Source organism: Gavialis gangeticus, unplaced genomic scaffold, assembly GCF_001723915.1.
Source record: "Gavialis gangeticus isolate Ggan-Ray unplaced genomic scaffold, GavGan_comp1, whole genome shotgun sequence".
Taxonomy (NCBI): Eukaryota; Metazoa; Chordata; order Crocodylia; family Gavialidae; genus Gavialis; species Gavialis gangeticus.
The window spans coordinates 37,319,210-37,329,352 of record NW_017729025.1 but is presented as its reverse complement, the minus strand read 5'-3'; the positions used below and the strand labels follow the sequence as shown (position 1 = coordinate 37,329,352).

At 49.8% G+C, this 10,143-nt stretch overlaps 1 protein-coding gene across 1 annotated transcript in view; it reads left to right on the top strand.

The window, feature by feature from the left end:
* The window catches only part of GOLGA5 (golgin A5), a 43,819-nt gene that overhangs the window by 29,884 nt on the left and 3,792 nt on the right, over positions 1-10,143 (top strand). The window contains exons 10-11 of the mRNA XM_019518639.1: positions 2,683-2,908; positions 9,481-9,586. Of these exons, the coding sequence (XP_019374184.1) occupies positions 2,683-2,908; positions 9,481-9,586 (332 nt within the window). The remainder of the gene's footprint in view (positions 1-2,682; positions 2,909-9,480; positions 9,587-10,143) is intronic.

The following is a 10,143-nucleotide window of genomic DNA, read 5'->3' as shown; positions in this document are numbered from 1 at the left end:
GGGGGCCTCCAAATGCTTGGTGGTGGACACCCCGCACGTGCACGCACACTCCCGGCTCAGCAGTTGGCCATGGGGGAACCCTGGGTCCCCCCCCAAGACCCAGGAGGCACCAGTCACCGAGCTGGGGGATGGGAGGGAGATCCCTCCACACACTCCACAACGGACCCAGAAGTGGACTGGAAACAGTTCCCATTCACTTCTGGGTCTGCCGCACAGTGTGCTCAGGACCCCTCCGCACTCGTGTGGGATGCTTCATCTACCCAGGCTTCTCAGCATTCATGAGGTGCCTGGTACCTTAAGGTATGAAGAAAAAACATAAAGCTGTGTCTATGGTTGAATCAAATCTCTTCGAATTGAATCGGCAACCAAAGCTTCACACAGCGCTATTTGTTACCATTTTAGATAGGCATGGGTTACTCAAGCTTAACTTCCAAAAAGAGGCCACTGTTAGTATGGGGAGTATCTGAATAGAAACAATAACACTTAGCCAGTTAAGGCAGGAGTTTTCAACTTTTTTTGGATCAGTGTACTCCTGGCGGCCAGATGCAGAGCAGTTTACCCCTGGTCACCAAACGTGGGGGTAGGGGTTGGCACGCAGCCAAACACAGGGTGGGGTGCATGTGCAGCTGAATGTGGAGCGGCAGCAGCCACCATGTACGCACTTTCCTCGCATCCAGCCAGGCACGCGGTGCCTGCATAGCAGTGCAAGGTGGTATGTGGCAGCACTCTGTCCCCATTTTCCCCTGCATACTCCCTAGGGCCTTCTCAAGTACCCCCAGGAATACACATACCTCTGGTTGACAACTCCTGAGTTAAGGAATCCCAAAGTCAAGTGTTTCCAGTTTGTTTTTGAAATTCTCTACAGATTGGATCACACGTACCACCCTACCATAACTTTGCTCTACAGTTTGCCTCCACCATTCTTGTCCTGTCCCTTCTAAGTCTTTATGTCCTTGAGCACCCATGCTCAGTTTCATCTCTTCTTTCATGCTGCCCCCTTGGCTTATAGTAGCCTCTCAGGTAATCTGTACTAACTCCTTTCCATATCCTCTTTTAAACTGTGACAGTTATGGTTGTAATGGCCTTATCTCGCTGTATTGTCCTAGAGAACTAGGGCAGGAAGGGACCTCAGAGATCAACCGCCTGCCGTGGCAGGATCATTCCTTCCAAACCATCTCACAGAACCATAATCTAAACTCTACATAAGACTACCATCAACCCTGACACAACATAGACCTAACACCCTAACCTGCCACAGGTAAAGCAGGGGAACCATGGTGGCCAATGTCCTGCTTTTGTAAAATGTTGTCAATATACTCTCAAGGTCCTGGGCAGAGCGCCGCCCCTCCTGCCACAAAAGAAGGCAAAAGCCCACACAGTCGATACCAATCTGACCACAATACCTTCTTTACTTAAAATATGGCAATCTGTCCGACCCTGAGCAGAGGGGCAAGACCCTCTAGCCTGGAACTTCCAGCTTTGCTCGCAGCAGGAGAATTGGCACACTGCAGTTGAGGACCCCAGCCTTGGCTGTAGCCAACACCCACTCAAAAGCCTTGCTGAAGTCCAGATACACTATATCCAGAGTATTCCCTTCATCCACCCGAGTAGTTACTTTGTCAAAGGAGATCAAATCGTGTCAAACAAACCTGCTTTTAATAAATCCATGCTGACTGCTTGTGATCAGCCTTTCTTCTTCCAGATGCTTGCAAATGGTCTTCTTTAGGAAATTTTCCAGTAACTTCCCAGGTACTAAGGTGAGACTAACCTACCTGTAGTTCCCCAGATCTTCCTTCTTGCCTTCTTTTTTTTTTTTTTTTTTTTTTTTAAAGAGGGGCACTATATTGGACCTTCTCCAGCCCTCTGGTACCTGGTTCATCTCCCACAACTTCATGAAGATCATTGCCAAGGGCCCTGAGATCTCCTCTGCCAGTTCTTTCAGGACCGTGGGACGAAGCTTATCTGGCCCTGCTGACCTGAATTAATTCAGATGCAACAAAAGCTATCTGACCATTTCTTTTATCTCTTCCCTCAGTTTGGTTCCTTCCTTATCCAGATAATCCCTATTAGGTGTCTGGCAGCTTAATTTTTTTTTTGTGAAGACTGAGGCAAAGTAGCTGTTGAGTAGCTCTACCTTCTTTGCATCTTCAATTAGTAGTGCCCTGCTATCCTTGGTCCTTCTTTTCTAGACCACATACTTATAGAAATGCTTCTTGTTGTCCTTAAGCTCATTCTTTATCTTTGCCTTCTTGATTTTGTCCTTGCAAGTCCTTGCTGTTTCCTGGTACATGTCCTTGGTGACCTGCCCATTCTTCCATTGCCTGTATGCTTTCCTTTTGCATTTAAGACATTTTGTATTCCCACGCATGTCATTAAATTCTAAACTTTTTGGGTACTCTAATTTCTGGTTGTGCACAGGCTCACTGCTGCATGGAAGAGTGCATGTGGGTAATAGAATAAAATGTGAATGAATTCTTACCAGGAGCTTCCAAATAATGATTACTGTATCTGGCTTTAATAATTACTAAAATATATTTTTCTTTTATACTTGTCCTCTCTTCTTGTTAAGAATTTTTTTTAAATACTTCAGTTGTCTGGATTGAATTTTATAGTATTTTTTTTTTTACAAGGGTGATTATTTCATCTCCTCACTCAGACTTTGAACTGATGTTTCTTTTTCAGCTCACAAACAAGACTTTGAGTAGTAGTAGTCAGACAGAGTTGGAAAATCGGCTTCATCAACTGACAGAAACTCTTATTCAGAAGCAGACCATGTTGGAGAGCCTCAGTACAGAAAAAAATTCCCTTGTCTATCAACTGGAACGTCTTGAGCAACAGCTTAAGAACATTCAAGGCAGTAGTACTAATGGACCATCCATTAATATGGCAGGAGTTGACAGTGGTGAAGGTAAGCATGAAGGTTCAGACTATTTATACTGTATTTGTACTCTGCATTAGTAAGGTCTTGCATATATCACATAAGTTTCCCTAAGCAATTAATACAGGGGTGGGCAATTATTTTGGGCAGAGGGCTGCTTGAGTTTTTGGCGAGCTGTCAAGGGCTGCATTGGTAGCCCCGCCCCTTCAGTTGCCCCATCTTGGGACCGGAAGCCCTGCCCCTGACCGTTGCCACCAGAAGTCCCTCCCCTTGCACAACTTACCAGGTAGCAAGGGGTTGTGACCCCTCTAACATCCTGTCCCAGCAGTGGGGTTTCAAGGGCATCAGTCCTCCCCCAGAACTTTCCCCCTACCTGTGCCAGCTGGTCCCAAAAGGAGGAGGCTCTGCCGCCGCTTCTGCTGGCCAGTGCCAACCCAGTCGGGCTCGCCTCATCCCCAGCAGCACCTGGTAGGCTGGCTTCAGCTGCATGCTGCTCCGGATGGGACGAACCCAGCTGGGTCTGCACTGGCCAGGAAAAGCAGCAAGCAGCTGAAGTCAGCTCCTTGCATGCTGCTGGGGACAGGAGGAGCCTGGCCAGGTCTGCACCAGCCAGCAGAAGCAGCGGCAGAGCTGTGCCGCTTGGGATGGGACGAGCCTAGCTGGAGTGGCAGGGGCTGAGCTGCATTTTCCCCTGCCTGCACCGGTCAGTCCTGAGTGGCACACGGCTCCACCGCGGCATCTGCTGGCCGGTGCAGACCCGGCTGGGCTCCCAGCAGCACGTGGGAAGCCGGCTTCAGCCGCATGCTGCCCCAGACGGGACAGGCCTGGCCGGGTCTGCACCGGCAGGCAACGGTGGTGGAGCTGCGTGCTGCTCAGGACTGACTGGTATAGGCAGGGGGAGAGTGCAGCTGAGCCCCTGCTGCTCCGGCCGGGCTCGTCCCATCCCAAGCGGGACAGCTCCACCGCTGCTTCTGCTGGCCGGTACAGACCTGGCCAGGCTCCTCCTGTCCCCAGCAGCATGCGACTGAAGCCAGGTTCCCAGGTGCTGCTGTGGATGAGAGGAGCCCAGCTGGGTCAGCATCAGCCAGCAGAAGCGGCAGTGGAGCTGTGTGCTGCTCGGGACTGACCGGCACAGGCAGGGAGAAAATGCAGCTGAGCTCCTGCTGCTCTGGCTGGGCTCATCCTGTCCCGAGCAGCACACAGCTCTGCCACCACCTCTCCTCCCTGGTGCTGACTGGGTAGAGCTGCGGCCCAGCTGCTGCTTTCCCTCCCCAGTGCCAGCCCAGCCTGAGCGGTATGGCACGGCACGGGGAAAGCCTGCCCAACAGCTGCTTTCCTGGGCTTACCTGCAGGGCAGGGCCCTTTACAAAAAAAGAACCCAGGCCAGACACTGTTTCCCCTCACCAGCACCACAGGTTCTGGCCCAGCCCCCCTGCCCTTCTCAAGCTGCAAACATGGCTTGAGCCAGGGTTGTGACGGGGCCAGCTATGTCAGGCTGAGGTCAAGGTTGTTTGCCTCACAACCAGGACGCAAGGAAACAGCCTGAGGTACTGCAACCGGCAGCTGGTACCACCGGAGGCATTTTGAGAGGCAGCTGCCATTACGTGGGTTTTGAAGGGGCTCTGTGGGCCAGAGGGAAGTGCTTGGCAGGCTGTATTTTGCCCACCCCTGATTTTAATACATAAGAAAATACTGTAATTAAACAGCTCAGGTAGTTTATCTTTGGAAGTATAACCAGTACACTTGAAAACAACCAGATAAGTACTGCAGTTTCATAATTTTAAACAAATTTAATAAACAAAAACTTCATCCTTAACTATTTTTGTGACTGATACAGCAAGAATTTGTTAAAATGGTTATCTACGGCAAGTGCCAGTACCACTGGTAGATTGATTTTGTGGACTTTAACCCTGAATATCCCTTGCAAAACATATATGCAGTGTTTGTATAGCAAGGAGGGAAGTGTTTGCAGGGTGGTGAAAGAATCAGAATAAGGAGTATTCCATTGTAAGTAAATCAGAACTGTGTTTTACTTAGATGAGATCAGCCTTTTTGCACTCCGTTGGCTTCTCATGCAAAACTGAGAAAAGAGCTGACCACTGATGCCTATGAAAAAGCCAACTTGCTAAATGGGTACTTTACGTTGGTCTTTCACCAGTCCCAAGGGACGCCCCTGCCCATTACAGGACAGGAAGGCCTTGGTGAGGGATATTCCTTACCTTCCATCAATGCTGACCTTGTGAAGGAACACCTTGAGAGGCTGGATACCTTCAAGTCAGCCGGCCCTGATGGCTTACACCCCAGGGTACTGAAGGAGCTGGCGAGCATCATAGCCCAGCCACTGGCACAGATCTTTGAAAACTCCAAAAGGCCAATGTGGTGCCTGTCTTCAAGAAGGGGAGGAAAGTGGATCCAGCAAACTACAGGCCCACCAGCCTGACCTCTATCCCAGGGAAGATCCTAGAAAAGATTATCAAAGAGACCATTCTCAACAGATTGGCTGATGGCAGAATCCTGAGGGATAGCCAGCATGGGTTTATCTCAGGTAGGTCTTCCTTGACCAATCTTATTTCCTTTTACAACCAGGTGACCTATCACCTGGACAAAGGGGGAAGAGATTGATGTATATCTTGACTTTAAAAAAGCCATCTCTTGGCAAAACTGGCTAACTGTGGCCTCGACTTCTCCACAATCCGCTGTCTGGGAAATTGGCTGTGTGGTTGGACCCAGAGAGTGGTGGTTGACAGAAGTCAATCGTCATGGTGCCCTGTAGCCAGCGGGGTCCCTCCAAGGCTCTGTCCTTGGGCCTGTATTGTTCAGCATCTTCATTAATGATGTGGACATTGGTGTCAGAAGCAGACTGGCCAAGTTTGCCAACAACACCAAACTTTGGGGTAAAGTGTCCACACCTGAGGGCAGGAGGGCAATCCAGGCTGACCTTGCCAGACTTAAGAAATGGGCAGACAAGAACCTGATGGCATTTAACACCAAAAAATGCAAGGTTCTCCACCTCAGGAGGAAAAACCCGCAGCATGCTTATAGGCTTGGCAGTGCTACACTGGCCAGCACTTCGGACAAAAGGAACTTTGGCGTCATGACTGACCGCAAGATGAACATGAGCCTTCAATGTGATGCTGTGGCTAGTAAAGTGAGCGAAACCCTGGCTTGCATCCATAGATGCTTCTCAAGCAAATCCCGGGATGTCATTCTCCCCTTGTACTTGGCCCTGGTGAGGCCGCAGCTGGAGTACTGCGCTCAGTTTTGAGCTCCACAATTAAAAAAGGATGTGGAGAAGCTTGGGAGAGTCCAGAGAAGAGCCATGCGTGTGATCAGAGGTCAGGAAAACCGACCTTATGATGACAGGCTGAGAGCCATGGGACTCTTCAGCCTGGAAAAGTGCAGGCTCAGGGGTGATCTGGTGACTGCCTATAAGTTTATCAGGGGTGCTTGTCAGGATCTGGGGGAACATCTGTTCACCAGAGTGCCCCAAGGGATGACAAGATCGAACAGTCACAAACTTCTCTGTGACTGTTTTAGGCTGGACGTTAGGAAGAACTTCTTTACTGTCTGAGCCCCCAAGATCTGGAATAGACTGCCGCCAGAAGTGGATGAAGCACCTACTTTGAACGCCTTCAAGAGACATTTGGATGTCTATCTTGCTGGGGTCCTGTGGCCCCTGATGACTTCCTGCCCTTTGGGCAGGGGGCTGGACTCAATGATCTTCCAAGCTCCCTTCCAGCCCTAATGTTTAAAAAAAAAAAAAAAAAAAAAGCAGCTCCTTTCATTGAAATTGGCTTGATTGGTGTGCTGTTTCAAATGTCAAATCATTAGGGGTGCACTGGTAAAGATTTTCTTGACCTATGCCAATGGCTGATTTATTAACTAGCCATATCAGCCAATACTGATCCGATAGTCAGTATGCAGCCCAGCAGCTTGGAGAGCAGGATCTGGCCAGTATGTCTGTGGGGGGGCGGGGAGGTGCAGAATGAGGCCTCCACAGTGAGAGAGGGAATGGGGCTAGGACAGGGGCAGGCACAGCCCAGGTAGGGCAGGATATGGGATGGAGCCACGGGTGGCTTGTCCAGGGGGTAGGGGGGCGGCTCCCTGCTGCAGGCTCAGGGCCATGGGCTGCGCTGGCTTCTTCCCACCATGTGGGGGCTGGGCTGGGGCTGCATTTGGAGCAGGTGGCAGTGGCGCTGGGAGGAAGGGTATGGGGTGGGGGGCTACAGGGAATTTTGGGGTGGCCATAGCCCACCCTATAGCCTCCCTCCCAGCAGCATCACCACATGCCCCGAGTGCAACCCTGGCCCAGCCCCCCTGCAGGAAGAGGCCAGTGCAGCCTCTGGCCCTGAGCCCACAGCAGGCAGCCTGTCCTTGCCCCACGCACAAATCTGGGAGGCACGTGCCCCCATACCTGCCCTGGGGATGTGCGCAGCGATGGGGAGCCATATACGGCTTCATCCTGTGCCTTGCCCCACCTGGCTGGACAGTGCGTTCCTCAGCCCCACTACCTCCCTTGCTGTGAGGGCCTGTATCTGCCCCCACACAATGCTCCATATCCCCCCTCCCCTCCCCCCGCCCCCCAAAAGACTTCCTGGGCAAACACTAGTCTCCAAGCAGCCAGGCTCTATTTGTGGCCATGTGCATGCTGCAGCTATGTGCATACACACAGCATTTATCAGTGACATTTTTGTAGGGGAGGGCAGTTATTTCAGGCAGAGGGCCGCTTACCAAGTTTTGCCAAGCTGTCAAGGGCTACATGGGTAGCCCTGCCCCTTGACAGGTGCTCCGCCCCTTGGTCGCCACCTTAGGACCAGAAGTACCACCCCCTTAATCTCTGACCTTTGCCACCGGAAGTCCCTTCCCTTGCCCCTGGAAGTACTCCACCCTCTGTTGCTCCGCTGGCCCAGGGTGGCGAGTACCTGGCGGAGAGGCAGGACAACCCTGTGGGCTCTGGGCAGCTGCTGCAGGGAGCACTGGCGGCAGGAGGGGAGGGGCTGCTTTTGCCCCGTGTTGAGCAACAGCTTGTTCTCCACTCGCTGCTGCTGCTGCTGCTCAGTCCAGATGGGTGTGTGGGGTCAGGTCTGTTCGCAGTCATCCCCACACCTCCATAATCATAACCACGGTGCTGGAGCAAATGGGAGCGAGTGGGCACACAGCAGCCAGGCGGGAGTGCTGGACCCCCACTGGTGCCCTGGGGCCAGGAGCAGAGGGGCCCAGAGCAGGCGGTAGGAGCGGAGGCTCCCAGCTGTCTGGGGCTCTATGGAGCTGGGCCAGCTCCCATCTCTCTCTGGTGGAGTGCAGCCTAGCTCCAAAGACCCCTGCCAACCCGTGCTCCTGCTGCCCCACTCTGGGCCCTGCCAGTGCTGGTGGGGCTCCCGCATGCCCAGTCCCTTCCACTCCCTTTGCCTCCGCCACCACTTTCACCACTTTTCTGCATGCCCATCACCTTCTTACCTGAATTTCCCGCTTGGGACAGGGAGGCATGAACAGCTCCATGGTCCCAGGCCAGAAGCCTCTGCTAGGCAGGGGCTTCCGGCTGGGGGTAGGGCTGGGCAGACCCTGCTATTGCAGGAGCCTGCCCTGGCTTCCTTTTGGGTCTTTCTGGCCCTGGCTGCCATCATCTTTGACAAACAGCTGGGTTCAGATTAATATTAATTTTCTAAATTTTTTAGGGGCCCTGCAAGCCAGATTGAATGGCCTGTAACGCTGGATCTGGCCCATGGGCCATATTTTGCCCATCCCTGCATTCTCTGCTACAACACCCAAAAAAGCCAATTGCTGATCAGTGTCAATTTTCCTTTTATCGGTGCCAATCTGATATGGACTGTTTTTGGGGCAGTTTTTTGTTTTGTTTTGTTTTTTTATATCGGCACACCTCCAGAATCATAGCATTAGAAGGGACCCCAAGGGCCACGGAGTCTGTGTAATACTACAAAAGTGTCTCAGAGATAACTTGGCAGCTAATGGCTTCTGTTTAAGACTTTTTTTTGCTATTATTATTCAGCTTCATGAAAAAAGCAATTTGTAAAACTTTTATTAGGCAAGCAAGAAAATTTTAAATTATGCATTTGTATGTCATGGGAGGGTGGGTTACTGCTCTTATACAAATAATTAAGCCAGTCTTGTGGAATTACACTCGGACACATTCTGTTTTGAGAATCTATAGTAAACTTTAAACTGAGTCCTTTATTTATGAATTTCTGTAAACCTTTGAAGAATAACAGCCTTTCCTATATAAATTAATAAACTTGACTATTGTATGACAGCTGTCAATTTGCATGAAAAGGTACAGTCGATATAAAGTTCACAATGCTATGCACTAAAGATGTGATAGAGACGCCAACAGATGTTTTGTGTCCAGTCATATGAGCTGAATACTAAAATACATATTTAATAGATATGGAAATTGAATAAAATTAATTTTATAGGATATATTTTTGTTCAGTTCTAATCCTAGCCATCAGTCCCTCTCAGGACAGATAGGTCCTTTAAAAAAAAAAATACAGCAATTCATCTGGTTTAATAAAATCTATGTGGACCTAACTTAGGCAGACAGCTGGAAATGTGTCTTTAAGTTAATTAGAATTTTTGTTCAATAGGCACTCGAATGCGGAATGTTCCTGTTCTTTTTAGTGACGTGGATGGTAACATAGCAGGGATGTATGGGAGAGTTCGCAAAGCTGCCAGTAGCATAGACCAGTTTAGGTAAGAGCAAAAACCCTAAAGGAGTACTTTTCTTTCTGTTGGATTCCCTTTATAATCTTCCTTTGATTTAGAATGATCTGATTTCAATTGTAGTAGAGTAATACATTGAGTATAGTGTGTTCCTATTAAATCTTGCCCAGATGAATTCCCTTTGTTTCATTCCTATTGTAATTTAAGAGAACAGAAGTGTTTCCGCAAGATATATTATGACATGATTTAAACACTTAGGTTCTTGTGCCCCAAACCCATCAGGCCTTAAGAGACCTAATCATTTTGTATATACAGAGTAATCTTTGTCACCACCCACTTCTTGCCTCTACCTCAGTGTTCCTCAAAGAAATCTTGTATCAGAGTTTCACCACTCATGCTGCTTATAGTCCAAGAGCACTCCCTAACAACAAAGTGTGTCTATTAATAATCCATTTTAAGAGTGTCATGCAGCAACAACAAGGGCACAAAGAGTTTAACTTGGTTTCTTTTCCCAATGCTTTTTGATACTTAAAAAAACCCCCCAAACCCGGCCCCCCCCCCCCCCCCGGTTTTGTCTCTCCCCACAA